The 27,903-nt window shown below is 55.7% G+C and overlaps 5 protein-coding genes across 8 annotated transcripts; 2 read left to right on the top strand and 3 right to left on the bottom strand.

Moving 5' to 3' along the window:
• Positions 1 to 498: 498 nt before the first annotated feature.
• LOC138817730 (PAT complex subunit Asterix) lies at positions 499 to 1,927 on the bottom strand. The gene is made up of 4 exons (XM_070008350.1): positions 1,824 to 1,927; positions 1,596 to 1,701; positions 755 to 852; positions 499 to 658 (listed from the first exon to the last, which is right to left on the bottom strand). The coding sequence occupies exons 1-4, from the start codon at positions 1,871 to 1,873 to the stop codon at positions 592 to 594; spliced, it is 321 nt and encodes a 106-aa protein (XP_069864451.1). The 5' UTR covers positions 1,874 to 1,927; the 3' UTR covers positions 499 to 591.
• Positions 1,892 to 10,604, top strand: LOC138817729 (WD repeat domain-containing protein 83). Of its 3 annotated transcripts, XR_011368912.1 has the most exons (10): positions 1,892 to 2,371; positions 2,461 to 2,581; positions 2,667 to 2,772; positions 3,242 to 3,290; positions 3,369 to 3,495; positions 7,122 to 7,189; positions 7,285 to 7,393; positions 7,472 to 7,586; positions 7,992 to 8,102; positions 10,331 to 10,406. XR_011368912.1 is itself a non-coding variant. In XM_070008348.1 (9 exons), the coding sequence occupies exons 1-9, from the start codon at positions 2,269 to 2,271 to the stop codon at positions 10,478 to 10,480; spliced, it is 948 nt and encodes a 315-aa protein (XP_069864449.1). In that variant the 5' UTR covers positions 1,892 to 2,268; the 3' UTR covers positions 10,481 to 10,604. The 3 variants fall into 3 exon arrangements, 2 of the variants coding, with proteins under 2 accessions (XP_069864449.1, XP_069864450.1); XM_070008348.1 differs by lacking the exon at positions 7,992 to 8,102 and having other exon boundaries at positions 10,331 to 10,604; XM_070008349.1 differs by lacking the exons at positions 7,122 to 7,189; positions 7,285 to 7,393; positions 7,992 to 8,102 and having other exon boundaries at positions 10,331 to 10,604.
• Positions 10,502 to 14,547, bottom strand: LOC138817728 (deoxyhypusine synthase). Of its 2 annotated transcripts, none has more exons than XM_070008346.1 (9): positions 14,278 to 14,547; positions 13,654 to 13,818; positions 13,239 to 13,360; positions 13,064 to 13,160; positions 12,883 to 12,969; positions 12,545 to 12,650; positions 12,364 to 12,467; positions 10,784 to 10,909; positions 10,502 to 10,710 (listed from the first exon to the last, which is right to left on the bottom strand). In XM_070008346.1, the coding sequence occupies exons 1-9, from the start codon at positions 14,482 to 14,484 to the stop codon at positions 10,615 to 10,617; spliced, it is 1,110 nt and encodes a 369-aa protein (XP_069864447.1). In that variant the 5' UTR covers positions 14,485 to 14,547; the 3' UTR covers positions 10,502 to 10,614. The 2 variants fall into 2 exon arrangements, with proteins under 2 accessions (XP_069864447.1, XP_069864448.1); XM_070008347.1 differs by having other exon boundaries at positions 10,784 to 10,846; positions 12,365 to 12,467.
• Positions 14,548 to 16,972: 2,425 nt separating this feature from the next.
• Positions 16,973 to 17,282, top strand: LOC138817657 (putative guanine nucleotide-binding protein G(I)/G(S)/G(O) subunit gamma-14). Its single transcript, XM_070008178.1, has 2 exons — positions 16,973 to 17,065; positions 17,157 to 17,282. The coding sequence occupies exons 1-2, from the start codon at positions 16,973 to 16,975 to the stop codon at positions 17,280 to 17,282; spliced, it is 219 nt and encodes a 72-aa protein (XP_069864279.1).
• A 363-nt stretch (positions 17,283 to 17,645) lies between these two features.
• LOC138817689 (F-box/WD repeat-containing protein 9-like) lies at positions 17,646 to 25,639 on the bottom strand. Its single transcript, XM_070008239.1, has 10 exons — positions 25,124 to 25,639; positions 23,215 to 23,354; positions 23,006 to 23,134; positions 20,018 to 20,130; positions 19,846 to 19,937; positions 18,706 to 18,854; positions 18,488 to 18,601; positions 18,309 to 18,398; positions 18,167 to 18,232; positions 17,646 to 18,082 (listed from the first exon to the last, which is right to left on the bottom strand). Exons 1-10 carry the CDS (start codon positions 25,536 to 25,538, stop codon positions 18,008 to 18,010), a joined length of 1,383 nt encoding a protein of 460 aa, XP_069864340.1. The 5' UTR covers positions 25,539 to 25,639; the 3' UTR covers positions 17,646 to 18,007.
• Positions 25,640 to 27,903: the final 2,264 nt, after the last annotated feature.

Genomic DNA, 27,903 nt, shown 5'->3' with positions numbered 1-27,903 from the left:
TGGAGGTGAGATCTGTAGTAGAGCACCTGCATAGCACGAAATTGGGGGCACAAAAAAATGCCCTAATACCTTAGGTGGAAAGGCTATTAGCTGCCCTAAGGTAGAGTCACTGTCCTGTCCCTGGTGCCTGACTTCAGATTCGAATCTTATAAGGAGGTGAACACCAGAAGGTTCAGCCTGGGACCACACACACGCACGCACGCACGCACGCACGCACGCACGCACGCACGCACAGGCCTATGTGGAGGAACTGGAGTATCCCAATGAAGAGAGGCCACAACAGGACGGCCAGAGTGAAAAACTTTATTATCAACACTTTCCACAGAAAACAAATACATTCTGAAATATGAAATGTCTCCCCCACAGCATGTCAGGGCAGGGAACGCAAAAATGGTAAGCCTAAGGCTTTTCCCTCTACAATGGAGCAGAAGTGGAACCCCAGGAGAAAAAAAAAAACCAGGTTCTCTCCATCCAGCTGGGGGCCCTGAGCATACCTAGGGCAGCAGCTGAGGGCAAGAGGTGGAGACAGCCAAAGGCTACGCCAGGAAGGTGGATAAAGGGAGTCCACACTGTGACCCCTTGAGGATGACATCACCAGGGGGGCGTCATGGGCTGAGGGTTCTGTAGATAGGACATCACCACAGCAGAGATAGACAGCCTGAGACAGGAAAGAGGTGTCAGTCAGTCCTGGGTGACAGGCCTGGGTTCCCCCACCCTTTAATCAGGACCCCTTCCCTCTTTGGCCAAGCCTTACATAAAGCTACTCATCATCTGCTTGGTGTCCTCCGAGCTCCGGGAATTGGCAAAGCTGATGAAGGAGCAGTAGACGGCAACCCAAGCGCACCACTTCAGCTAAGGAAAGATGGATGGACAGGCCAAGTAGGTCAGTCACATCCCCAGCAGCCACTTCCTGATCACTGATCCTTCTTTGTATAGCTGAAACCTTGCTCCCCTTCACCCAAGAACTTCCTCAGGTCTCATCCCTTTTGGGGGGGTCCTCTGTGTGTATGGTTACCTGAGTGCACACATGCATGCGTGACAGTCCTAGGGCTTGAACTCAGACCTGGGCACTGTCCCTGGGATTTTTTTGCTCAAGGCTGGCATGGCACTTTACCACTTGAGCCACAGCTCTACATTTGGCTTTTTTTCTCTCTCTCTCCTGGTAGTTTACTAGAGAGAAGTCTCACAGACTTTCCTGTCTGGGGTGGCTTCGAACCGCGATCCTCAGATCTCAGTAGGATTACAGGCGTGAGCCTCAGGCGTCCGGCTCAAGTACAGGTTTCTGCCTGGTATGGCAGGCTTCCCAGAGGGGCTAACTGAAGGTGGAGACTTGCGGGATTCAGTTCCCAATTCCAGATATTTGGCACCACACAAGCAAACCTCAATCCGTGCACAATCTGTCACCAAGAACCCAGCTCAGCCTCAATTCCCACTTCTCCTAAAAGTGGGACTTTCCACGTCGGGTCCACACCAGCCCCGCCCCCAGCCAATCCCAGGCCCCACCACCTGGTCACCCGGCTTCCTCCCGAGCCTTCCCGCCCCCACGCCTCATTCTGGGGCGGAGCCACGCCCAGGAACGCCCAGGCGCCGCCCACCTTAAGCATGAGGCCGCACATGCTGAAGATCATGCCCAGCAGGTTCATGTAGTCCGGCGTCGGGTCGTCCAGGGCCGGGTTACTCTCGCTCGGCGGAGGCTTGTACCTGCGGCAGGTTCAAAGGTCACCGGTGGAAGAGCCCGGCCCCCCGGATGGACAAACGCTTCGCCCGGCCCTGACCCACACCCACGACCGCGAACCCCGTCGCCATGACACTGGCGTCCTCACCTGAGCACTTTGTTGGGCCTCCGTGGGTCGGACATGTTGTTGGTGGACATAGCCAGACTGCGACCTGGTCACGCCTCTTCCGCTGGGAGAGTGGCAGCTTCCGGCGCGGGCGGGGGGACAGCTTTTAAAGTAGCACCCGAAGCCCTCACGTTTTCGTTCCCTATGGCAAGTGCCAGGATTACACCGTAGCCAGTGGACGAAAAATGACAAGAGGCGTAGAATAGAGGATAGAAAATGGGAACCGAGAGAAAGCCTGAAATCGGACTTCGGTATTCCCCGAGGTGTGACTGAGGTGGCGAGCCCGGATGTTGGAAACCGGAAGTGTCCTGGGGGAACGGTCATAACGTTACACCGAGCGCGGAGGTTGAGCGGCGCCAGGCTGCCGCCTTCCCCGGCGCCGAGGGCTCGCTTTCCGCTTTGGCGAGGACAGAGGGGACCTGGCACTATGGCTTTCCCTCAGCCGAGGCCGCGGGCCCCGGAGCTGCCTCGGAAGCGGCTGAAGACGCTGGACTGCGGCCAAGGGGCCGTGCGAGCCGTGCGCTTTAATGGTGAGCTCCCCGAATTGCCCCCGAGGCGCCCCCCACCCTCCCTCCCCACCCCCGGGGCGCGCGGCCCGGTGATCCCTGATGTCCCCCAGCGGACGGCCATTACTGCCTGACGTGCGGCAGCGACAAGACCCTGAAGCTGTGGAACCCGCTGCGGGGGACGCTGCTGCGGGCGTACAGCGGTCACGGCTACGAAGTGCTGGACGCGGCCGGGTGAGCTGGGGGCGAGGCCCCGGGACGCGGGCGCCCAGGCTGCGGGCGATCGGAAGTCGGCGTTGACCCCTTTCTTGGTCTCCAGCTCCTTTGACAACAGCCATCTCTGCTCCGGCGGCGGGGACAAGGCGGTGGTGCTGTGGGACGTGGCCTCTGGGCAGGTCGTGCGCAAATTCAGAGGCCACGCGGGGGTAAGCGCCAGCGGGAGACCTTCTTTAGCGTGGGAGTGGCGGAGGGGGGGTGCCCAGGACATCCACTGCAGCGGTCCCCAGATGTCCCTGTCCCCAAGGCCAGTCACGGGGAACCTCTCACCTGCGACCCTCTCTACTCCTTGGACCCCTGTGTTGTTTTATTGGTTTTTCTGCCGGTACTGGAGCTTGAACTCAGGGCCTGGACGCTGGCTCTCAGCTTTTTCACTCAAGGCTAGTGATCTGCCACTTGAGCCACAGCCCCACTTTCGGCATTTTGGTGGTTAATTGGAAATAAGAATCTCGAGGACTTTCCTGCCGGCGCTGGTCTCCAACCCCGATCCACAAGTCAGCCTCCTGAAGTAACTAGGATTACGATTACAGGCATGAGCCACCGGCGCCTCTGGGGACCCATATTTAGCCTTGTCTTCCAACGCCTACTTCCTATTGAGTAGCAATGTCTGTTTCTCAGAAAGTGAACACGGTGCAGTTTAATGAAGAGGCCACAGTCATCCTGTCCGGTAAGTCTGAGGCCTAGTAGGAAGAAGTAGGGGGCTGTCCAGCACCCCAACCTGACCGCCTTCATGCTGGCCTCCCAGGCTCTATTGATTCCAGTATCCGCTGCTGGGACTGCCGGTCTAGGAGGCCCGAGCCCGTGCAGAAGCTGGACGAAGCCAGGGACGGCGTATCCAGTGTAAAGGTGTCAGACCATGAGGTCCTGGCAGGGTGAGTGGGTGCAGGACCTCTGTCCACCCCTGGGGACCACTGGAAACCAAATCGCTTCTCGGTGCTTAGATTCTCATTTGCTTTCCTGGGCTGGTGGTACAGAAGGCCCTGAATTTGGATGATGGGAGAGTGTCGTGTGGCTCAGAAAATAGGAGGGCCTAACTAACAAGCTCCAGACCCTGAGTTCAAGCCAAAAAAAAAGTTTTGGGCCCCATTTTTGGCAGAGAACAGATTTAAAGTCAGGGTTTCCCAAACTGTTTTTGTTTTTGTTTTTTCTTCAATCTTATAAAACTGATGGATGGGATCCTAGAAGTGCATAGTGTACCTAGAAGCCTGGGTTACAGTTAATAAATTAGATAATGAGTACATTTTTGGGGGGGGAGTGGTCATGGGGGTCTTGAACTCTGGGCCTAGGCACTGTCCCTGAGCTCTTCAGCTCAAGGGTAGCCCTCTACCGCTTTGAGTCACAGCAGCACTTGCGTTGTTTTTGTGGTTAATTGGAGAAACGAGTCTCATGGACTTTCCTCCTGGACTTTCCTCCCTAAGCTGGTTTGGACCCACAATCCTCAGATCTCAGCCTCCTGAGTAGCTAGGATCACAGGTATGAGCTGCCAGTGCCTGGCATACATTTCTTTTTGGACAGAGTCTCACCCCTTCCCTTTCTCTCTCCAAGGTTTTACTTCCAATCACCATTCAGAGGTTGTTTAGTTCATTTTCCACATAGTGTCCGTTGAGTGCCACTGCTGCGTTTGTTCACCCATCATCCCTTCATTTCTGTGCTTCCCCCCATACCCTCCCAAAGACAGATAAACAAACAAAGACAAAAAGAGAAGAAACAGCAAAGGAAAAACCCTCATTTCTACTTCCTGGAGTTCATTTTGATAAATATTTTTTATATGATCAGATGCACATAGACCTTGAGCCTTTGTGTTTCTCTCCTAAGAATATCCTTCTTTTGGGGGCTGGGAAGGTGGCTCAGTGGTAGAGCGCTTGCCTTGCATGCCTGAGGCCCCAGGTTCAATTCCTCAGCACCATATAAGCAGAAAAAGCCAGAAGTGGCGCTGTGGCTCCAGTGGTAAAGTACTAGCCTTGAGCTGAAGAGCTGAAGGACAGCACCCAGACCCAGAGTTCAGGCCCCACAACTGACACAAAAAAAAAAAAAAAGAAAGAAAGAATATCCTCCTTTGGTTCATTTTGCTTTTTTGATCAAGGCTGGCACTCTACCACTTATTACAGGCATGAGCCACCAGTGCCTGGCCCCGGAATTTTTATATAAATATTTTTTCAGTAAATGAAAGGAAGTAAGTGTTTACCATAACTACCTTTTTGTGTAAGAGTTAAGGGAAAAAAGGAAATTCTGTACCAGACAGTTGAAACTGGCTTGCTGGGGGAAATTTGGCCATAGTTCCTCTCCTGATTTTTCGGAAGTTCAGATACCAGTTTCAGTTTGGTAATGTGTAACTTCAATGTGGCCAACTTCCTTTATGTGTATTCAGGGGCTGGGGCTAGGCGTTGTGCCTTTGTGTTCCTCTTCTAAGAATATGCTCCTTTGATTCACTTTGCTTTCTTTGATCAAAGCTAGCACTTGCCACTTGAGCCACACCACACCTCCACTTCTAGCTACTTGCTGGTTAATTGGAGATAAGAGTCTGGAATTTGTCTACCCAGACTGGCTTTGAACTTTGATTCTCAAATCACCAGCACCTTGCTTCATTTTGATTTTTTTTGTTGTTTTTTTTTTTTATAATTCTTTTTCATTGTGAAAATACTGTACAGAGGGATTACAATTACATGGGCAAGATAATGAGTACATTTCTTATCAAGCATTGTAGCCTCCTTTGTTTCCCCTTCCCATCCCATCCTCCCCGACCCCGCACCCAAACCTCCTCCCCCCCACCAGAATTGTATCATTTTGATTGTTTTTAGCCTAGGCTGTTGGGTCCAGTATAGCCAGCAATGGCCTCTTGTCAGAGTTATTTTACACCTTGCCCCTTGGACTGCACATTTGTCTGCTTTCAGCCTTCAACCCCCAGTGAGAATGTTGCACATTTGAGGAGGCCTTTGTAGATCTCCTAGTGGAAGAAGCTGCCTCTGGCTCTCCAGGAGCTACACCCCTGCCTGTAACCCCAGAAGGGGTACAGTTAGCGCAGGAGAGTCAGTCCCAAATCATAGGCCGCCCCGGTTACATAGTGACAGCTTGTCACAACCAAAAAAAAAAAAGAAAGAAAGAAATACAGCCGATAACCTGAGCGCCAGCAGCTCACACTGTCATCCTAGCTACTCAGGAGGCTGAGATCGAGGATCACAGGTCAAAACCAGCCCAGGCAGAAAAGTCCATGAGATTCTTACCTCCAATGAGCCACCAAAAAGTCAAAACTGGGACTCAAGTGGTAGAGTGCTACTCTTGAGCAAAAAAAAATTTAGGGACAACACCAGTACCTGTACACACACACACACACACACACACACACACACACACACACCAGTACCTGTACACACACACACACACACACACCAGTACCTGTACACACACACACACACACACACACACACACACACACACACACACACACACACACACACACACACACACACACACACACACACACACACACACACACACACACACACACACACACACACACACACACACACACACACACACGAGTTGACCACACTGAAATTCCACATCACCTAACTGAAACTAAGCTGTTATCTAAACTTCCTCAGGAGCGACTCCCCCAGCAGGCCAGTTTCAGTGGGCATGAGAGGGAAGTTCCTTCTAACGCAATTGAAGCAGTGATGATAAGAACCAAGGGAACTGGAGAAGGCACGAGAGAAGCTCTCTTGCAGCACTTTAGATAGTTGTAGTAGGGTTGGTGGGGTGAGCCCAAGCCCTGTGATGTTGGTAGACTCAAAGCTTGGGGAGGGTGCCACCTAGCGTAAAACTGAGGGAAGAGCAGGCACTCGAGATCAAGAAATGCATTCAGCAGGGAGAAACAGGACAATTCTCATTAGCAACAAAGAAAACATCTACACACTTGGTACAGATGCAGTGTTTTGTTTGACTTGTTTTTGGGGGGAAGCACTAGGGGTGGATCGTGAGGCTTCATTAACACCAAGCAAGCTACACCCCACCCAGCTTGGCTTTTTTTTTTTTTTTTTTTGTGCCAGTCCTGGGAAAGGCCCTGAACTCAGGGCCTGGGCTCTGTCCCAAGCTAGCTCTCTACCACTTGAGCCACAGCACCACTTCCAGCTTTTTCTGTGTCTGTGGTACTGAGGAATCGAACCCAGGGCTTCATGAATGCTAGGCAAGCACTCTACCACTGAGCCCACCTTCCCAGCCCTGGATCAGCCATCTTTGATCTGCAGGTAGACTCACAGGGTGGACTTTTGTGGCAGTTGATCTGTAGAAGGGGGATCGAGGAGGGCCCTAGGGGCTTGGAAGGGGGGCTGTAGATCCTCGGAGACAGGTAATGATGGGCCTGAGTCTCGCACCAGAACCTCCAAATCCCAGTCCTACAGGGGAAGAGCAGGGCCGGCCCTGCTCACAGGATGCTGGGCTAGAAGAGGAGCACCCCAGTTGCCTGAACTAACCCTGGCCTTCTGGCCCACCCTTGCTGCAGCTCCGTGGACGGCCGCGTGAGACGCTATGACCTGAGGATGGGGCAGCTCTTCTCAGACTATGTGGGCAGTGAGTGTGGCCCGGGCTTGGGGAACAGACAAGGGAGATGGCGCAGTGGCCAGGGGCACCCCAGCCTCACCCCCTCGATCCTGCCCTCCCTCCAGGCCCCATCACCTGCACCTGCTTCAGCCGGGATGGGCAGTGCATCCTGGTGTCCAGCCTGGATTCCACCTTGCGGCTTCTGGACAAAGACACCGGGGAGCTGTTGGGCGAGTGAGTCTGCGCAGTGCTGGGGTCCTTCCCCTCCCTCAGCCCAGGGTCCTCACCAAGACCTCGTCCCGCCCACCCCAGGTACACGGGTCACAAAAACCAAGAGTACAAGCTGGACTGCTGCCTGAGTGAGCGGGACACACACGTGGTCAGCTGCTCTGAGGATGGGAAGGTGTACTTCTGGGACCTGGTGGAGGTGAGCCTTAACTCCCCCTCCCCCCCCCCACCAGCCCCTCTGCCAGCCCTGCCAGCCCTGGGTCTGAGGAGAGTGAATAAAGGGTCCAAAAGGAATGACAGAGCCGGAAGTGCATTCCAGGCAAAGGGAATAGCATATGCGGAGACACAGAGGCAAGGCACATACACCAGTCATGAGACTTCAGAGCCCAGTGCTGTGGCTCACACCTGTAATCCTAACTAGTCAGGAGGATGAGACCTGGCAGGATCAGGGTTCAAAGCCAGCCTGGGTAAAAAGGTCCCGAGGTCTTATCTTCCATTAGTCAACAGAAAGTAGGGCTGCAGGTGTGGTTGGAGCGGTAGAGTGCCAACTAAGCAAGCAAGCTGAACAAGCAAAGTCCTGAGGTAAAGCCCTGGTACCGAACAGGACTTTGCGAAAGTGGCAGCAGCCGGATGAAGGTCAGATAGGACCACGAAACCGGGCTGAGCCACAAGAAAGAAGAGACCCCTGGGCAAGGGCAGCAGATGGCAGAGAGAGGTAAGCACACTTGATTGATCTCCGAGTGTCCTCAGGTGTGGCCGCCAGCCCCGGCCTGTTCTTGGGCTGGGGACCGGCCATCCCCGCTTAGGTTAGTCGCATGGGGATTGGGGGGACTGGAGGCCAGTGACCGTGTTCTGCCTCTTTTTTTTGTTTTTTAATTCACTGTGGGGCTTGACTCAGGGCTGTCCTTCACGTCTCTGTGCTCAAGGCTGGTGCTCTGCCACTTGAGTCACTGCACCACTCCCAGTTTTTGAGTGGTTCATGGGGGATAAGAGTCTCACAGGTACTTTCCTGCCGGAGCTGGCTTTGAATCACAATCCTCCTATCTCAGCCTCCTAAGTAGCTAAGATTACGCATGAACCACCATCACCCATCTTTTTCTTGTTTTTTTTTTGCCAGTTCTGGGGCTTGAACTCAGGGCCTGGGCACTGCCCTTAGGCTAGCACTCTACCACTTAAGCCACAGCACCACTTCCAGCTTTTTCTGTGTGTGCATGTATATGTGGTACTGAGGACTTCATGCATGCTAGGCAAGCACTCTACCACTAAGCCACCTTCCCGGCCCACACCCATCTTTTTCTTTCATTTTAATATTGGTTGTGGGCTTCAACTCAGGGCCTGGGTGCTGTCCCTGAGCGTTTTTCCCTCAAGGTTAGTGCCCTACCATTTTGAGCCACAGCACCACTTGGTTTTTCTTTTTTCTTTTTTTTTTTTTTTTTGGGTCTGGTCGTGGGGCCTGAACTCTGGGCCTGGGTGCTGTCCCTCAGCTCTTCAGCTCAAGGCTAGCACTCTACCACTTGAGCCACAGTGCCACTTCCAGCTTTTTTCTTATGTGGTGCTGAGGAATCGAACCCAGGGCCTCGAGCATGCAAGGCAAGTGCTCAACCACTGAGCCACCTTCCCAGCCCACCACTTGGTTTTTCTGGTCGTCGATTAAGAGTCACAGACTCTCATGCCCAGGCTGGCTTGGAGCCCCCACCCTCAAATCTCAGCCTCCTGAGTAGGAGGATTAAAGGCGTGAGCCACCAGCGCCAGCCTGTTCTGCCGACTGAGTCCCACCAAGTGATTTGCCTCAGAGGGAAGACACGGTGGGACACGGCTGTGCTGAGGAAGTAGTGTTCAGAGCGTGTCTGCGAGGATGTCCCGGGGGTGTGGCTCAGCGGCAGAGCACCTGGCTAGTAAAGCACCGCCCTGGGTCCCATCACCAGCCCTGCAAATAAGAAAAGAGGCCGAGTGCCAGTGGCTCCCGCCTGGCATCCCAGCTACTCAGGAGGCTGAGATCTGAGGATCGCGGTTCAAAGCCAGGCAGGAAAGTCCATGAGACTCTCGTCTCCAGTGGGCCATCAGAAAACAGAAGTGGCGCTGTGGCTCAAGTGGTAGAGCATTCACCTTGAGCAGAAGAGCTGAGATAGCGCTCAAGCCCAGAGTTCAAGCCCCACAACCAACCGAGGGTGTGGGGGGGGGGGGAAGAAGAGGGGGCCCAGGGGCCTTAAATTTCTAGTTTTATTATCATAAAATGTAAATATCACATGAGGTGGTTGGTTCTCTAGAATGCCTACAGAATGCCTTAGAGTCTATCTATAAGATAGTTTTGCTTGTTTGCTTTTTTGTCAGTCGTGGGGCTTGAACTCTGGGCCTGGGCGCTGTCCCTCAGCTCTTCAGCTCAAGGCGAGCGCTCTACCATTTGAGCCACAGAGCCACTTCCAGCTTTTTCTGCTTATGTGGTGCTGAGGAATCGAACCCAGGGCCTCATGCATGCAAGGGGGAAGCACTCTACCACTGAGCCACCTTCCCAGCCCAAAATAGAAATATTTATATGCTCAAAATTTTGCAAGTTGCAGTCCATAGTCATTTGGTCTGTTGCTTCTGTGTCTGTGATCTCTATTGTGCTACATTAAACATATGCACTGCTGACAGGTGCTGGTGGCTCAGGCTTGTAATCCCAGCTAGTCAGGAAGCTGAGATCTGAGGATCAAGGCTTGAAGCCAGCTGGGGCAGAAAAGCCCCTGTGAAAATCTCTCATCTCCAACTAACCCAGAAGTGGCTTTTTATGGCTCCAGTGTTAGAATGCCAAGCCTTGTGCAAATGGAGCGGTAAGGACAGTGCCCAGGCCCAGGGGTGGGTGCGAGGGGTGGGGAGGGGGCTGTCTGGTCTGGTCCATGTTTGAAGGTTGAGAGCTTTAGGGTGGGGATAGCTGGCCACTGCTAACCACTCCTTGATTCCCAGGGTGCCCTGGCGCTGGCCCTGCCTGTGGGTCCCGGTGTGGTACAGTCGCTGGCATACCACCCCACAGAGCCCTGTCTGCTAACAGCGATGGGGGGCAGCATCCAGTGCTGGCGGGAAGAGGCCTTCGAGGTGGAGGATGGGGCGGGCTGAGCCCAAGGACCAAGACGGAAGCACCAACAGCGACCATTTATTCCAGAGACAGTGTGGGCCATGGAGTTGGGAGGGGCTTGTGTACAAACTAATAAATAAGGGGGCGTGGCCTTCCTGGCTCCTTCTGGTTCTTCTCAGTCCTCCTTCTTCTCAGGGGCAAAGGCATCTGCTTTCTGGGCGAAGGTCTCAGCCACCAGCAGGGGGAAGACCAGAGAAGCATCAGCATAGACCTGCAGAGAGATAGGGTGAGCCGGGGAACCCAGGGGACCGGGGAAACCCAGGGCCCAGAAAGCCAGCTTCTACCTTGACCGGCTGTGCATCCATCCGGATCTTGCCCCAGGACACAGCCTCATCAGGCCGGGCACCCGAATCAGAGCCATCAAACTCCTGAGCCGTGTTGATGTATACTGCGTAGTCAGCCCCGTTCCTCTGGAGGGAGAGAATGGGAGGGGCAGGGCAGGGCAGGCCTGGTCAACCAGCACGTCGGCTGAGGGGCAAATCCCTCATCAGGAAAGATCTGACCAAGGCTGGAGTCAGGGTCAGCTAGAGGAATAAGAGTCCTCCTTGGTCGTTGCCAGAATCCAAAACACTTCAGACCCAAGATATTGCCAAGATTCCATGGTGGAAAATTCCACGTTGGATCTGTGACCAGTCACAAACCACAAGCAAGCTAGAAACTGCACGAGATCACCTGCAGCCTGTGTGCAGGTGCTCACAGGGTTGCATCTTTTTTTTAGGGGGGAGGGAGGAGGTTGGTCCTGGGTCTTAAACTCTGGGCCTGGGCGCTGTCCCTCAGCTCTTCAGCTCAAGGCTAGCGCTCTACTGCTTGAGCCACAGTGCCACTTCCAGTTTTCTGGTGGTTTTTGGAGATAAGAGTCTCATGGACTTTCCCGCCTGGGCTGGCTTTGAACCGTGATTCTCAGATCTCAGCCTCCTGAGTAGCTAGGATTACAGGCATGAGCACCAGCGCCCGGCCGTCTGAGGTTCTTATCTCCAGTTAACCACCAAAAAGGCACAAGTGGAGCTGTGGCTCAGGTGAGAGAGACCCAGTCTTAAGCACACATCAAACCCTAAAGGACACTGCGCCTCTGTGAACAGCCCTCTGCTCTACCTACCGCAGAAGACCTCCAAACCCAACCCCCTCCAGTGCCACCTTTGGTCCTGGTTCATTCATCCCTTCACCATCTCTCTGTTCCTTTCATGGCCAGCAGAGGGCGCTAGAGGCCCCTTTTACCTCAGCAAAGCAAAGCGCTTCACCCCAGAGAAGCCCTGTAGCAACACCAAGGCACTGGCCAGGCCCCCTGCAGCCGCTTAGCTGTTCACTGCCAGCTTCAGTCACCCAGGGCCTTAGCCAGAGCTCTTCCTAGAGGTAACCACACACCTTCCCAAAGCCTCTGCTCACATCAGTTTCTTGGAAGCCTATTTCTGCCCCTTACTCATCTGGCTTTTTTTTATTTTGGCCGGGGGAGAGGGAGAAGGGGGAATTGAACTCAGGTCCTGGGCACTGTCCCTAAACTTGTGCTCAAGGCTCTTGCTCTACCACTTGAGCCACATCTCCACTTCTGGCTTTCTGGCTGTTAATTGAAGATAAGAGTCTCTAAGACTTTCTTTCTGCCCAGACTGATTGCAAACTGCTATCCCCAGATCTCAGCCTAGTAAGTAGCTAGGATCATAGGCGTGAGCCACCAGTGCCTGGCTCATCCAGTCCACACTACACTCAGGGTCTATGTTGCCCAGGCTGGCATCAAACTCCTGGGCCCAAGCAATCCTCCTGCCTCAGCCTCCTCGGCTGAGACTACAGGTATGTGTCACAGCTGTGGCCTATGCCTTGGACCCCATGTCTACACAGTGGGCGTAAGATGGGCAGGGACCACTCCACTCACCATGAGGTTGGCGTTGGCAATATGGTGCTTGACCACACCTCCACCCAGGATGATCATCCCAGTGCGCTTGGCAAAGATGGCCTGTGTGTTGATGAGCCGCAGGTCTGTGGAGAGAAGGCTGAGCTTGGACATTGGTCTCAGTGGGTCCTTTCCCCACTCCCCTGGGGCTGTAGCACCTCACCCTCCACGATGTCCAGTACCAGGCCTGGGTTCTTGTAGGAGTGGAAGAAGATCATGTCTCCTATTGAGCCATCAGTGAGCGCTGGGCTCAGCACGGGGATGTGGTTCTGAGGGAGGACAGGGCGGGCAGCGACTGCAGCTCCGAGCCTGCAGGGGGCGCCCTGGCTCCCATCCCAGTGGCATCTCTAGGGTTTCACTAGCTGTGGGACTAGGGTGACAACACTTCCTGACTCAAGAGGAGGAAGATGTGAGCAAACTCACACGGAATGCCTAGCAAAAGCAAAGGCTTTTGTTACTTTTCAGATTCTGGGGTTCACTCTGCCCTTGCCCAGCCCTCACCTTCTGGGCCCAATAATACACTGACTCCGGGTTGTTGATTTCCTTGCCTAGACGGGCAATCATCTTCGAAGGCGTCCACTTCACACCCTAGAAGGGGGGGGGGGGACAGTTTTAGTCCACACCTGCCCTGACTCCACTATTCTGGCGCCACTCCCATACACATACAACACGCCAGCGCCACCTCCGTGTTCTGCTCCAGAACCATCTGGTCCAGGATGGGCATCAGCCAGTCTTCAAACTTGCAGTAATTGTCATTGGGCACCAACAAGTTCCCAATCCTGGGGGCAGGAGACATGGGAGTCGGTCTGCGGGACCTCCTCAGCCCACTTCTGCCCAATACCTTTTGTGGCTCTCACCGGTTGATACCATTCTCCCGGAGTTCCTTTCCCCTGAGGCTGAACTCGCCCAAGTAGGTGGGGGCCAGGCACTTGATGAAATCCTCCTCCACACCCCCGGCCGTGGTCACCAACACATCCACCTGCAGACACAGGGCAGTGAGGTTGGCCTTCATTGTTGGCAGGACTGCAAACATCAGCCTTCACCTATGACCCTCCATGGGGAGCCTGCTACAGAGCCAAGCTCAGCTGTGACCCAAGGGGCAGAGCACCGAGCTTGAGGGAAAAAGTCAAGGGACACAATGCCCAGGTCTTGAATTCATGTTCTAGGTCCATCAAAAAAGGAAAAAAAGCCCTATCTCCCCATGTTATGGAGATGACCGATGAGTTTCACTGCTCAGTAAGTGAGGGACCAAAGCCACCATGCGATCCTTACCATACTGTGCTGTACCAGGTAACGAATGGTCTCCCGGAGGCCTGAACTGATGAGGTTGGAGGTATAACCCAAGAAAATGGTGCAGCCGGTGAGCGGGCGGCGGCTCTGAGTCAGGTCTGCGTGCTGATCTTCCTGCTGCGCCAGTGGCTCCAGCTTCTTCTCGATCTGAGTAGAAAGGCCAAATTTGGGCACTGGCCCCAGACCCCATCCCCAGGACCCCAGGTGGGTCCCCGAGGTCAGATTCTACCTCTTGGTCCTAGCCACTCAAGGACACACAGAGACCAAGGCCTGCCCCCGCTGCGGCCCCTACCCCTTTGCTAGTGGCGACCTCAGGGCACACGTGCAATTCGGTTCCCTGTGGGAATCAGAGAGCATCAGTCCTCTTCCCCGTTGGAAGTCCACTGAAGAGACTGAGCTCCTGACTGAGGCGCCCCCGGCTCCCTCCCGGGCTTCGCCCATGTCCCGGCGCTTCGCCCCGGCTGAGAAGCGGCCGCCCGCTTAGACCCCACTCGTCCCCAGCACTGCGCTCCCGCCACAGGGCCGGCCCCGCCTCCCCTCCACCTTATTGGGCCTCTCGCGGAGGGCACGCCCCCTCGCGCAGGAAGTCCCGCCCCCGGGCCGCACCATGGCGTTGACTTGCTGCACGGCGCGCCCGAAGTTGGTGGCCTGGAAGCCGGTGGTGCCGAAAGCCTGCAGAAGCGCGCGGTAGTCCACGCCGCGGCTGAAATCGTAGCCCCGGACCCGGGCGCTCTCGGGCGGCAAGGCCGAGCTGTGCTTCAGCACGGCGGCCAGCGCCGCGGCGGGCGCCTTCCCTTCCGCGGGCCCCTCCATCCGCCCCGCGCTCCCGGCCGGGTCCGCGCGGCCCCCGCACGCGCCTCGCCGCCCCGCGCGCCTCTGCCCGCACCGGAAGCGCGCCTTCCAGAGCCCGCGGCGGGCCGGAAGCCCCTGGTCACGTGGCCGGCGCCAGCGTCCGAGGGCGCTGCCATGTCTGCGCGTCGGTTCCGTACCACGGGAGCCTGGAGGAGCCAAGCTTCTCCGGCTTCGCCGGCCGGGCGCCGCTTTGCAGGGTGGTGATTCCTCTTGGTGCCCCGCAGCCCCCACACAGGACACGGCCCCTTCTTCCTTAGCTACCATGTCCTGAGAGGCCTGCCGCCGGGTCTGGGGTCCAGGTCTCCCCCACTTCCGAAAGACTCATGGAGAACATGAAGTCTGTCCTACACTCGGGACAGGGCTAGGTCCTGAGATTTAGTGGGAAGAATGGGGACCCTGCCATCGGGGAGCGTTATCTGATGGAAAGAATAGAACATTACCAACAAAAGGGGCTGGGAAGGTGGCTCAGTGGTAGAGCGCTTGCCTCGCATGCATGAGGCCCTGGGTTCCATTCCTCAGCACCACATATGCAGAAAATGCAGAAAAAGCTGGAAGTGTGGCTCAAGTGTGGAACTGTGGCCCAAGTGATAGAGCGCTAGCCTTGAGCTGAAAAGCTGAGGGACAGCGCCCAGACCCCACGACTGATAAAAGTAAAAATAATTACCAACAAAGTCAAGTGTCCTTGAGGATCTCATCAGGATTATCAATGACAAGAATGGGAATGGGTGGAGGGATTGGTGCATTGGAGGGACAGGTGACTGGAAAGTTTACAAGGAAGGGACATTTGAACCAAGGCAGATGATTGAGAAAGACTCTATACAAAGATCTAGGAAGAGGGGCTGGGAATGTGGCTTAGTGGTAGAATGGTTGCCTAGCATGAATGAAACCCTGGGTTTGATTCCTCAGTACCACATACACAGAAAAAGCTAGAAGCAGTGCTGTGGCTCAAGTGGTAGAGCGCCAGCCTTGAGCAAAAGAAGCTCAGGGACAGTGACCAGGCCCTGAGTTCAAGCCCCAGGACTGGCAGAAGAAGAAAAAAAGATCTAGGGGAGGGGGGAGGCTGGAAAGGGATGTGAAGGGTAAACAAAGGAGGAGGCTGCAATGCTTGGTAAGAAATGTACGCATTATCCTGCCCATGTAATTGTAACTCCTCTGTACAGTATGTTCACAAATAAAATTAAATTAAAAAAAAAAAGAAAAAAAGATCTAGAAAGACATCAATTTCCCCCACAGGAGACAGAACCACCCATGCAAAGGCCCCAAGGTGGATATGTACCTCCTTTATTTGGAATCAGAACCTCTTGACATCCTCACCTAGATCTGAGTTGCCTGATAAGGACTGAGGTGGTTCAAATGGTGAAGCACCTGCCTTAGCAAGCATGAGGCACTGAGCCCAAACCCCAGTACTGAACCTCCAGCTAACCCTGCCCCTTCCAGTACTGTCCCTCCAGCTAACCCTGCCCCTTCTGCCTTCCAGGAAATGGCTCCACCCTCAGCTAAAAAATCTGTACTTGACTCCATGCTAGTGAGGCTCAGGATTAATCTCCAGCACTGTGTGTGTGTGTGTGTGTGTGTGTGTGTGTGTGTGTGTGTGTGTGTGTGTGTGTGTGTGTGTGTGTGTGTGTGTGTGGAAGGGACAGGTTCATCATGGGCTTGCTATCCTTGAAGGAAGGGACAGGTTCATCATGGGCTTGCTATCCTTGAATGTTTTCCCTTAAGGCTAGCTCTCTACCACTTGAGCCACAGCACCACTTCCAGTTTTCTGAGTGGTTCATTGAACCGAAATCTGCTAGGACAGGTGTGAGCCACAGGCGCCTGGCTCGGCGTGTTTCTTTTTCCTTTTGCTGGTCTGGGGATGGAACCCAGGACCTGACCCAAAGACCCCAGCCCCAGGAAGATAGATTTTATTCAAGGACTTAAAAGCAGAATCTAGTCTCCTGGGGGGTGAGAGAGTGTGTACTGCCACAGGGAGAGGAGAGGCAGGCCAGGTCCCCGGCCCAGGCTGGGGGGCGGGAGGGGGGGCTAGAGGGGGGGGCCAGCAGCAGGGTGTGCACGGTCAACAGGGGACCCAGCAGGTTAATGCGAGGCCTGGGTGTTCTTGCTTCTTCAGCCAAGTTGTTCAACCCCCAGGGGACCCAAGGGACACGTGACACCAGGGCAGCCACTGGGCCTCCTAGGGCAGGGAGCCCCTCTGCTGTGGCAGCTGGTGACATTTCACTGGGCTCTGGCTTCAAAGTCTCCGTGGGGGTTGGAGAGGCCAGGCTGTGGGGGAGGGGGCCGGAGCGAGCAGGGTGGCCGCGGCCTGGGAGGAGCGGGCAGCCAGGCGTCTTCAGGAGTCCTCGGCAGAGGGAGGTTCGAGGTGAGCCCGGCTGGTCACCCTGGGCCCCCACAGGAGGCAGGGCCGCGGCTCTGGCTTGCTCACAGCCTCCTCCCACCCCCAACCCCCCAGATGTCCAGCAAGGTGGCAATCGGCAGTGACATTGGACAGGCCCGCCGGGCGGTGGAGCAGCTGCGGATGGAGGCGGGCATCGACCGCGTGAAGGTGAGGGCAGGGTGGGGGGAGGGGAGGAGGGCGAGGGGGCACAGCTTGGGGATGGGGGGCGGCCTGGCTGACCAGACAGATGGGTCTGCAGGTGTCCAAAGCAGCTCGCGACCTGCTGCAGTTCTGCACGGAGCAGGCCAAAAGTGACCCCTTCCTGGTGGGCATCCCGGCTGCCACCAACCCCTTCAAGGAGAAGAAGCCCTGTGCCATTCTCTGAGCCCCACTCCCTGGCAACGGGGGACCCTCCAATAAACATCACGTGATTGCTCCTTGCGGCTCACCTGGACTGGGCGGGCAGAGGGGGGTAAGGGGGGGACAGGGCCACTGTGGGCACAAGGGATCTGACCCCCCACCCCCTTCCCTCCCAACCCTGGCCAGTTCCCAGGCAGGGCAGCGGCACGCACACACGCACAGGCCTCACCCCTCCCCTGCACCCTCTCCCTCCCCACACACACCTGGGGGGCACAGGGCAGCAGCTGCTGCTCACCGTCCCTCCGCTGGGTTCCCCAGGGCACACTCCAGGGCCCCCATCCCAGGCCGGGGCGGGGGAGAGGAAGCCACACGCCACCAGTCTGTACACTCCACAGGTTTATTCCTCCTCACTGTCACCAGAGAGGAGTTTCCAAACACTAACAGAACCAGGGCCCCGGCCGGGCACGGTAGCACCCACCTGGCATCCCAGCGGCCAGGAGCCACAAGCGGGAGGCAGCCTGGCTACACAGTGAGACCCTTTCCACAAAACGACATACAAGGTGCAGGGTGGGCGGCAGGTGCCTGAGGTGGCCAGGTGGGGGCCAGCACGGGACGCACCGAGCCAGGCCCAGGACCCCGTGCCCAGGCCTGTGGGGCAGGGCAGAGCAGCACCAGTGGGGGAGGTCCCCGGGAAGAGGCCAGGCTTGCCTGGGCGGGCAGTGCACACCAACAGCCGCGGCGGCGTCCTGCTCAGGCCTGCAGCCTCCAGACCTCCAGCGAGGAGCCCTCCGAGGCGGCCACCACCACGTTGCCCTCAGCACAAATCTGGATGGGGTGGGGGTGGGGATCCGGGAGTCAGGGGGGGCCTGGAGGCAGGGGGCTGGGGGGGGTGCTGGGGGCGGGGCTTACCCCATTCAGGACTCTGTGGTGGCTGCGGGTGCAGATGGTCCAGGGCGGGTCCGTGGGCACGTGGACCTGGGAGGGGCAGAGGTCAGAGGTGAACAGGTGGGGGTCTCTGGGCGATGGGGTCGGGGTGGGGTGCTGTCCTCACCCGGATGGTCTTGTCGATGGACGTGGTGTACAAGGCTCCCAGAGAGTGTTTGATCCCTGTGATGTGCGACCTATGGCCCACGTTGAAGGACTGTGGGGGAGGGGGGGTCAGTGGACAGGCAAGTCACCCCCAAGCCGCCCCGCCCCCGGGGGCACAGGCAAGGGCTGGGGTCCTGGCACCCGGACACGCTGGAAGCAGCCATGGCGGTTGGCGAAGACTTGCAGCTGGCCCAGGTTGTCGCCGGCCCAGAGCTGGGGCTGCTGGTAGGACATGCAGAGCAGGTAGGAGTCCATCTGTGCACAGGAGGCAGACACACGGCTTGGAGCGGCCTGGCCTGCAGCCCGGGTCCCTCCGGGTCCCCGGGAACGGGGCGGAGGGGAGGGAGGGGAAGTCCCACCTGCAGCCGCTGCTGAACACGGTTGGCCCGCCGGTCGAACACCACCAGCGTGCGGTCCTCGCTGCTGGAGATGATGTGCCTGTCGTCGGCCAGCAGCGCCAGGACGGCGCCCGAGTGCAGCCGCCAGTTCTGCAGCAGGGCTGGGCCAGCTGGGGGGGCAGGCGTGGAGGGCGCCATCAGAGGCCCCCATCCTACCCGGCCAGAACCTCCCAGCCGCTCAACCCTACATCCTGTAGCTCCCCCCCTCCTCTCCCCCTCCCCCTCCCCCAGCTAGATCCACAGTCCCGCGCCTCCCCACCGCTGCTTCTTCCTGCCTTCTCACTACAGGGGTGCGCACCTCATCCACCCTGACCCCAGCTCCAGCTCCAGCGTGCCCTTTCTTTCTTGTTTTTATTTTTATTTTTTTTCTCTTTTTCCGGTACCAGGCTTTGAACTCGTGGCCTTGCACACATTAGGCAGGTACTCTGCCACTAGAGCCATGACTCAGCAGACGTTCGGTGGCAGAGAATAGGAATACATGGATAAACCACACAAGGCAGGTGTGGTGGTTTGCCTGCCTGTAAACCCAGCTCCTGGGGAGGCTAGAGCTGGAGGACTTCTGTCAGAGGCTGGCCCGGGGAAATCATGAGACCTTATCTGAAAAGTAACTAAGACGGAGGGGCTGGAGGTGTGACTGAAGTGGCAGAGGTCTCGAGTTCAAACCCCAGTGTCATCCAAAAGGGAAGGGAAGGGAAGGGAAGGGAAGGGAAGGGAAGGGAAGGGAAGGGAAGGGAAGGAGGGAAGGAAGGAAGGAAGGAAGGAAGGAAGGAAGGAAGGAAGGAAGGAAGGAAGGAAGGACGGAAGGCAGGCAGGGAGGCCGGCAGGGAGGGAAGGCCGGCAGGGAGGGAGGGAGGGAAGGGAACGTGCAGGAGCTGGGGGGAACCGGCGGCCTCTGGCACACTATGCCCACGTGCCCGGCCAGCCCATGACCGAGATTTTATAATAGGAATAACTGGGGCTCCAGGGTGCTTGGCGTCATACGGCTGGCAAGTGGGGGTCAGGATCCCCCAGTGGGCCGAGTGGCCCTGCGCGCACATGGCACGGTGGGGGGTGGAGCGCTGGCTGGGGGGCCAGTCAGGGGCCACGGTGTCCCGCACCCACCTCGGGGGTCGTAGAGGGCCACCTTCCGGTCATAGGTCCCGGCCACCAAGATGTCAGGGCGGTAGTCAAGGCACAGCACGGCTGCCTTGCCCCTGGGGACACACAGACCACACGCTGAGGCAGAGGCCACACAGGGCCCTCCACCCCACTCCCCTGCCCACGCCCCTCACACTTTATCTCTCCAAACTGCTGCCCTTCAGCCGCCATGTCCCATAGCTTCACCGTGCTGTCCCAGGAGCCAGAGCACACGTGGTGGTCCTGTGCCGCCAGCGACCACACCCAGCCCTGTGGGACAGGGCACCGCGTCACGCCAGCCCCCGCGCCCATGGGTCGAGCAGGCAAGCTGAGGCTCAGACAGGTAAACAGACTCACCCTAAGCCACACAGCTTTTCTTCCCCAACACAAAATCTGACAGGTGCCAGTGACCGTCCCACCCCACAAGAGACACAAACAATGGAGGGCCAAGTCTCTGAGACGGGGTTCAGGCCTGCGGGTCTGTCTACTTCAGAACCAGTAACACTGGTTTTTACTTTAAGGATGGAGCCTTGTGTAGTCATGGTAAGTGCTCTGCCACTGATCACACTCAGAAATCAAGGAAAAATATCATGATAGAATTCTCAGACAAGCCAGATGTTAGTGGCTCACACCTGTCATCCTAGCAATTCAGGAGGCAGAGATCTGAGGAGCCAGCCTGGGTAGGAACGTCCAATGATCCACCAAAAAACCAGAAGTGGCACTATGGCTCAAAGTGGCAGAGTGCTAGCCTTGAGCACAAAAGGTGAGGGCCAGCACCCAGGCCCTGAGTTCAAGCTCCAAGGCAGACCAAAACAACAAAAAAATAAAATAAAGAATTTTCACGCAATTCTTTTTTTTTTTTTTGGGGGGGGGGGTTCAGTCGTGGGGCCTGAACTCTGGGCCTGGGCGCTGTCCCTCAGCTCTTCAGCTCAAGGCTAACGCTCTACCACTTGAGCCACAGCGCCACTTCCGGCTTTTTTCTTTTTGCTTATGTAGTGCTGAGGAATCGAACCCAGGGCCTCAGGCATGCAAGGCAAGCGCTCTACCACTGAGCCACCTTCCCAGCCCTTTCAGGCAATTCTTGATTTTAGTTTTGGTTTGATTTTTGGTGGTGTGTGTGTGTGTATTTGCGTGTGCGCGTGCGCATGTGTGCATGTGCTGGTCCTGGGGTTTGAACTCAAGAGCCACAGCTGTTCCTGACCTTTGTGTTCAAGGCTGGAGCTTAACCACTTGAGACATAGCTCCACTTCCAACTGGTAACTGGAGATAAGAGCCTCACAGACTTTCTTGCCCTGTCTGCCTTTGAACCTTGATCCTCAAATCTCAGCCTTCTGAGTAGCTAGGTATACAGGTATGAGCTATTGATGCTGGAATCAGGAATCCTTAATAGCATGCAGTTGTAGATTGAAGTTAGCAGCAGCAGCAAGGAACCTGAAATGGCTTCCGTTTCATGAACTCTGCTGTCGCCTGCGCATTGCACATTTTTGCCTCTGTTCAATTCTGTCATGTGCACCGAGTGCAAGTGAGGGAAATCTTCCACACTGTAACAATTTCACTCTACCACATAGAAAATCTCATTAAGCCGGGCGCTGGTGGCTCATGCCTGTAATCCTAGCTACTCAGGAGGCTGAGATCTGAGGATCGCGGTTCAAAGCCAGCCCGGGCAGGAGAGACCATGAGACTCCTATCTCCAATAAACCACCAGAAAACCGGAAGTGGCGCTGTAGCTCAAGTGGTAGAGCGCTCGCCTTGAGCTGAAGAGCTGAGGGACAGCACCCAGGCCCAGAGTTCAAGCCCCACGGCCGACAAAAAAAAAAAAAAAAAAAAAAGAAAATCTCATTAATCTCAGTTACCAGGGAGGCCCAGGCAAAAAGGTCATGAGACTAAGTAAGACCAGCCCAGACAAAGTGAGGGAAACACTATCTCAAAACAAAAGGGCTGCCAGGCGCTGGTGGCTCACACCTGAAATCCCAGCTACTCAGAAGGCTGAGATCTGAGGATTGCAGTTCAAAGCCAGCCTGGGCAGGAAACTCCGTGAGACTCTTCTATCTCCAATAAACCACTAGAAAACCGAAAGTGGCGCTGTGGCTCAAGCAGTAGAGCGCTCACCTTGAGCTGAAGAGTGCATGGACAGTGCCCAAGCCCAGAGTTCAAGCCCCATGACTGACCAAACAAAACAAAAAACAAAAAAAGGGGCTGGGCTGGGGGTATAGCTCAGGGGCAGGGCGCGTGCCTAGCATGCAGGAAGCCATGGGTTCCATCCCCAGAAAGGCCCCCTTCCCCTCCAAAAACAAGGGCCCTTGGGCTGGGAAGGTGGCTCAGTGGTAGAGTGGTAGACTGACTCATTTCTCCCCAAATCCTCCACGGATGGTACTGTAACAGAGAGCTCATTTCATAAATGACGAAATGGGGCACAGAGAGGTTGAGTCACCCACCCAAGGTTACACAACCAGGATGTAGCAGATTGGGATTTGGACCCCAAACGCCAGTGGCCCTGGACCATCTTAATGAGTGGTGGAGGCGCTGCCTGGCATAGACAGCTGTGAGCAATCTAGCCATTTAGTCCCCAAAGACAGCCTTGCAAGAGGGACTCTTTTTTCTTTTTTTGTTTTTTGTGGTCAGGCATGGGGTTGAACTCAGGGCTTGGGCGCTGTCCCTGAGCTTATTTGCTCAAGGCTAGCACTCTACCACTTTAGGTCTCACAGACTGTCCTGCTTTGACCAGCTTTAAACAGATCTGAGCCTCTTGAGTAGCCAAGATTACAAGTGTGAGCCACCAGTGCCTAGCTTTTTTTCTTCTTTCTTTCTTTTTGCTTGTTTTTGGGACACAACCTGGCCATGCAATTCAGGATGGCCCGGAACTCCCAAACCAATGTCTCCACAAGTGCTAGGATTACGGGTGAGAATCACCATGCCTGGCCCCGCTCAGCCTATTGACATCTACTGTGCCAAAGCCTGAAAGTTGAGTGTTCACATTAACGCATGACCCATCTCCAATCAGCCTCATCCTAACCAGGGCCCAGTGCAGTCACACAAAGTCCCACCAGCTACTGCTGAGCAGGAATGGAATCTGGCCAGCCTGGCACCTTCCCACCCCACATCTCTCCCCCTCCCCTCTCCCCCATCCACACCTGGTGGGCACTCACCTTGTGTGTGCTGTTCTTCTCTGTGCCCAAGGACTTGACCAGGACCCGGCTAGGCTCCTCCCCTAGCCGCCGCAGGTCCCACAGGTTGACATTGCGATCTCGAGAGCCAGACAAACAGAGCGTCCCACCCTGGGAGGGGAGCAAAGAGACATGGAGCTGGGGCCGCCCTGGCCCATCTCCGCCTGTCCTTCCCCACGAGCTCGCCTCACCTGGAGCAGCAGCACTGAGTCAATGGATGCAATGTGCCCATCAGCCAGGCAGAAGTACTCAGCCCGACGCCCATCCTCCGCCCAGCAGGCCAGGTGGTGCTCCAGTTCAATGCAGGCTGTTGGCCAGTCGAAGTCCTCCTCTGTAGGGCACCATCACAGGGTCCCCTTTGGGCACCAGCTGGCTGAGCCCACCCCTGGCTGCCAGACTTGGTGCAAGCACCACCTAGATTCTTCCAGGTAGACCCAGGTTCTGGCCTTTGAGATAATCATTCACCCACCTCCTCGGCTGGTTGTGCTCACCTCCCAGCTGTTTCCAAACACTGGGTCTCAAGCCCACCTTTCCAGCCTTCATTCCCCCAACCCAAGCCAGGCAGATGGTAGTTTCAGGAAGCCAAGGAGGTTCAACCTCAGGCCTTCAATCATCAGGCTGGGGTCTCACGATTCAGCCTCCTAGTGGGGTACCGTGGCTCAGAACTATAATCCTAGCTACGCTGTATGTATGGGGAGGGCACAGGGGTGTCTACACAGGTGTGTGTGTGTGTGTGTGTGTGTGATATTTCTGGTGCTTGAACTCAGGACCTGAGCCCTGTCCCTGAGCTTTTTTTTTTTTTTTTTTTTTTTGCTCAAGGAACTCCACTTCTGGCTTTTTTGGTGGTTAGAGATAAGAATCTCAAGGGCTGGGGGCTGGGAAGGTGGCTCAGTGGTAGAGTGCTTGCCCTGCATGCATAAGGCCCTGGGTTCGATTCGCTCTGAGTTCAAGCCCCAGGACTGCCCCCCCCAAAAAAAAATTCTCAATGACTTTGCTGACTGGGCTGGCTTTGAACTGCAATCCTCAGATGTCAGCTTCCTCAGTAGCTAGGATTATAGGCATGCACTATTAGTGCCCAGCTTTCTAGATACTTTAGAGGTAGAGACAGAAGGATCTTGAGTTACAGGCCTGACAGGACAGTTAATGATACCCTGTCTCAAAACCGAAATAAAAAGCTAGGCAGCAGAACCTTATGCCTGTTATCCTAACTACTCAGGAGGCTGTCATTGGTTAATCGGAGGTAAGAGTCTCCTGGCCCTTCTTTCTGGGCTGCCTTTGAATCCTTATCCTCAGATCTCAGCGTCCTGAGTAGCTGGGATTACAGGCATTAATCACCAGCACCTGGCTTATGTATCCAACTCATTAAAAGAAAGTCTGACCAAATTGTCCATAGCGACATCTTCATACACCTTGACATAGGAGACCACCACCCATCCCTTCCCCTTCCCCCTCCCACCCCTACTTCAGATTAGAGGAATCCCCTCTGCCTCCATTAGGGGAATCAATAAGCCTATGTGTGCTCATGTTCCATCAAGGGCCTGGAGTACAAATATCAGAACCAACATCTCCAAATCAACTACATCAATCCAGGTCTCTCCTCCTTCCTATGCCATCTTCCCCCACCCCTCTTGTGGAGCAGTAAACTCGGAAGCAGAATAAGTAAGTGATCATCAGCCCTAAACCCTAAGCTAGGGGAAGGGATGCCACCCTCGGGCCCTTCTTGAGTCAATGCCTACCGAGGTAAAGGGTTTAGGTAGCTATACCCAAAGCCTGAGGATTCTTGAGCTTATTCTGAGCCCCATGAACAGCCCAAGACATCAAGTCTCAGTGTTTTCCTGCAACAGGCGTCAAGGCCTTGGTATCAGCAGAGAATCCTGGTCAGGAACCCTAACTGGTGAGACCTCAAGATCCAAATGTCTGCTTCATGATTCACTAAGAAGCGAGCATCACCAGAGCCTCCAAGTCTCAGCCTCCATGCCCCGGCTGCAAAAGCCACGAAGCCTGCTTTTCGTGGGTGCCTATGGCTCCCTAGGTACCTCTCCCCACCCTATCCTCCAAGCCTGACCGGGGCGGGCGTCCTCGGGTCCCCGGAGCGCGCACCTTCCACTACTGGGTAGGGCGCGCGCACGCGGCGCCGCGCGCGCAGCCTCCAGGTGACATGGTCACACACCAGGTCGCGCAGCGCGTGACACACGCGCGACAGGACGTGCAGCACGAGGCGCGCGTCCAGGTAGGCGCAGATCTCGAGTAACAGCTCCGGAGGGAGGCTCAGCAGGCCCGGCCTTCCCACCGGAGGGAACTTGGCGGCGGCCCGGGGCTCCACGGCGCCCGCGGCCGCGGCGGGCCTGGACAGCAGCGAGGCGCACGGGGGCGCGGCCCTGGGCTGCAGGGGGCTGAGCACGCGGGCCACGTAGGCTTCGGCCTGCGCGTCCGGATCGGGCTCCGGGTCCGGCTCCGGGTCCGAATCGTCGTCCCAGGCTCGAGGAAAATCGCCAGGCTCTGGGGAAAGTTCCATGGCGACCGGGCGGGCACGGCCAGCCCGCCCTCTGAGCCGCCGGCCCCGCGTCCCGTCTCCTAGGCAGCGAGAGGTTACTTCCGGAGATGCCCTTCCGGCGCCACCTGATGACGTCGAAGCGGGCCGGGGCGTCAGTGACGGCGCCGGGCTGCTTTAATCCAACTGCGTCCCGCGTGGCGCCCGCGTCTGTATCACCGGCATGGGGAGGCCGACGACGATTTTCTTGCTGGCTTTCTTTCTTTGCCGGCCCTGGGGCTTGAACTCAGGGCCCGGGCACTTGTTTTGCTCAAAGCTAGCACTCTCCCAGCTGAGCCACAGCACCATTTCCAGAAGCCCCATTATAAAAGACACCCAGAAGCTGCTTCCCTTGGCTGGCCTCGAACCTACCGTCCTTCGGCCAGCGTCCGCAGCAGCTGGGATTAGAGCAATGCTCCACCGCACCCGATTTAACCAGCAGCTGCGCGCGCGCGTGTGAGTGCGCGCCGGGCCAGTGCTGTGCGAGGCACTACTCTGCCACCCTTCAACACTGTTGGATCATTTGGAGTCTCAAGGTCTATTCTATCACGGCTGGCAATGACCCTCAATCACCGGATCGCTGGCTTCTCCGGCGAGTTTTGGTTGGTGTCGGGACTGGGTTTGAACTCAGGGTCTTAACACATAAGGCTGGGACTTTACCACGTGAACCACAGCTCCGCTTTAGGGTCTTCAGGTGCTTGATTGGACATAAACCTTTTTAAAATGTTCCAGGGGCTGGGAAGGTGGCTCAGTGGTAGAGTGCTCGCCTAGCATGCGTGAAGCCCTGGTTCGATTCTTCAGTACCACATACACAAAAAGCCGGGAGAGTGCTAGCCTTAAGCAAAAAGCTCAGGGACAGTGCCCAGGCCCTGAAAAGTCATGAAGATAGCCACAGGCTTCACAAAGCTTCCAACTGAGCACAATCTCCCCCTCCACACTGGCTTTCTAGTTTTCACAAGCAAGAAAACGGACTTTAGGGGCTGTGTTGCATGGCTCTAGTGGAAGCCCTGGGTTCAATCCCCAGTACAGGAGGCTGGGAGGTAGAAAACACAGGGTTGGGGTCTCAAAAACTAATACTTCCACCGGGCGCTGGTGGTTCACACCTGGAATCCTAGCTACTCAGGAGGCTTGAGCTCTGAGGATCGAGGTTCAAAGCCAGCTTGGGCAGGAAAGTCCATGAGAATCTTATCTCCAATAAAAACCACTCAGAAAACCAGAAATGGCGCAGTGGCTCAAGTGGTAGAGCGCTCACCTTGAGCTGAAGAGCTGAGGGACAAGACAACATTCAGGCCCAGAGTGCAAGCCCCATGACCGACAAAAAAAAGAAAAGGGGCTGAGAAGGTGGCTCAGTGGTAGAGCACTTGCCTTGCATGGTCAAGGCCCTGGGTTTGATTCCTCAGCACCACATAAGAAAAAGGCCGGAAGTGGCGCTGTAGTTCAAGTGGTAGAGCGTTAGCAAGCCTTGAGCTGAAGAGCTGAGGGACAGCACCCAGGCCCAGAGTTCAGGCCTCACAACCGGACCCCCCCCCCCAAAAAAAAAAAAAAGAAAGAAAATAAGAAAATAAGCATAATACTTCCTTAGCTCAATTTTATTTCCAGATCTGTGCATACTCACCCTACTTACTTTCATTTAGTGATATAGTTTTTCAACTCAGGGCCTGGGCAGTCCCTAAAATTATTTGCTCAGGGATAACACTCTACCACTGGAGCCACAATTCTACTTCTGGATTTTTGGAGAAGAGTTTCATGGACTTTTACACCTGGGCTGGCTACAAACGATGATCCTCAGATATCAACTTTCTGAGTCGTTAGAATTTCAGGTATGAGCCACCCGCTCAGCTTTGTTTTATTTTTGAGACAGGATTCCCCCTCTAACTCAAGCTTGCCCTAAACTCACCATCCTCTTCCCTCAGCCCCTCCAATGGTGGGATTCCAGGGATATACCACAGATCCCTCTGAGAGTCCCAGGCCCAATTCTACACCTCTCAACCAGCCAAGCAAAGAACACAGGAAACTGGAGACCAAAAGTGTCACAAGAAACTCATCTTTACTCAACAAAGTTCTACACAAGTGGAATCTCACGCCACCTTGGCGCCAATCTCCAGCACAGCACTGTAACAAATGGACTGACCTGGGAGCCCTCAGGGAAAAGAAGGGAAGAAGGGACTCGGGAAACAGGGAATGAAGGCAGACCAAGGCCAGTCTGTGTCCCCAGCCCTGGGCAGGAAAGGTTAAGGAGCTGAAACCTTGTGCAAAAACCAACCAAAAATAAATTAAAAAATTAAATAGTTTTCTTGAAAGAAAAAGGAAAACTAGAACAATCAGGCTCCCTATTCCTGAAGGTGGCGCT

This window comes from Dipodomys merriami, unplaced genomic scaffold (assembly GCF_024711535.1).
Source record: "Dipodomys merriami isolate MVZ:Mamm:240054 unplaced genomic scaffold, mDipMer1.0.p SCAF_70, whole genome shotgun sequence".
Taxonomy (NCBI): domain Eukaryota; kingdom Metazoa; phylum Chordata; class Mammalia; order Rodentia; family Heteromyidae; genus Dipodomys; species Dipodomys merriami.
This window is presented reverse-complemented; position numbering and strand designations above follow the sequence as displayed.

Bases quoted from the DNA above. Each gene is read 5' to 3' on its own strand.
- LOC138817730 (XM_070008350.1), bottom strand. From the start codon at position 1,873: ATGTCCACCAACAACATGTCCGACCCACGGAGGCCCAACAAAGTGCTC. The intron at 1,702-1,823 runs GTGAGGACGCCA...AACCTGCCGCAG, and splicing joins AGGCCCAACAAAGTGCTCAG to GTACAAGCCTCCGCCGAGCG. The intron at 659-754 runs GTAAGGCTTGGC...TTCCTGTCTCAG, and splicing joins CAGATGATGAGTAGCTTTAT to GCTGTCTATCTCTGCTGTGG.
- LOC138817729 (XM_070008348.1), top strand. From the start codon at position 2,269: ATGGCTTTCCCTCAGCCGAGGCCGCGGGCCCCGGAGCTGCCTCGGAAG. The intron at 3,291-3,368 runs GTAAGTCTGAGG...CTGGCCTCCCAG, and splicing joins GGCCACAGTCATCCTGTCCG to GCTCTATTGATTCCAGTATC. The intron at 7,587-10,330 runs GTGAGCCTTAAC...CTTGATTCCCAG, and splicing joins ACTTCTGGGACCTGGTGGAG to GGTGCCCTGGCGCTGGCCCT.
- LOC138817728 (XM_070008346.1), bottom strand. From the start codon at position 14,484: ATGGAGGGGCCCGCGGAAGGGAAGGCGCCCGCCGCGGCGCTGGCCGCC. The intron at 13,361-13,653 runs GTAAGGATCGCA...CTGTGTCTGCAG, and splicing joins ACCTGGTACAGCACAGTATG to GTGGATGTGTTGGTGACCAC. The intron at 10,711-10,783 runs GTAGAAGCTGGC...ATCTCTCTGCAG, and splicing joins TGGATGCACAGCCGGTCAAG to GTCTATGCTGATGCTTCTCT.
- LOC138817657 (XM_070008178.1), top strand. From the start codon at position 16,973: ATGTCCAGCAAGGTGGCAATCGGCAGTGACATTGGACAGGCCCGCCGG. The intron at 17,066-17,156 runs GTGAGGGCAGGG...ATGGGTCTGCAG, and splicing joins CGGGCATCGACCGCGTGAAG to GTGTCCAAAGCAGCTCGCGA.
- LOC138817689 (XM_070008239.1), bottom strand. From the start codon at position 25,538: ATGGAACTTTCCCCAGAGCCTGGCGATTTTCCTCGAGCCTGGGACGAC. The intron at 20,131-23,005 runs GTGAGTGCCCAC...CCTGTCCCACAG, and splicing joins AGAAGAACAGCACACACAAG to GGCTGGGTGTGGTCGCTGGC. The intron at 18,855-19,845 runs GTGGGTGCGGGA...CTGCCCCCCCAG, and splicing joins GGCCCTCTACGACCCCCGAG to CTGGCCCAGCCCTGCTGCAG.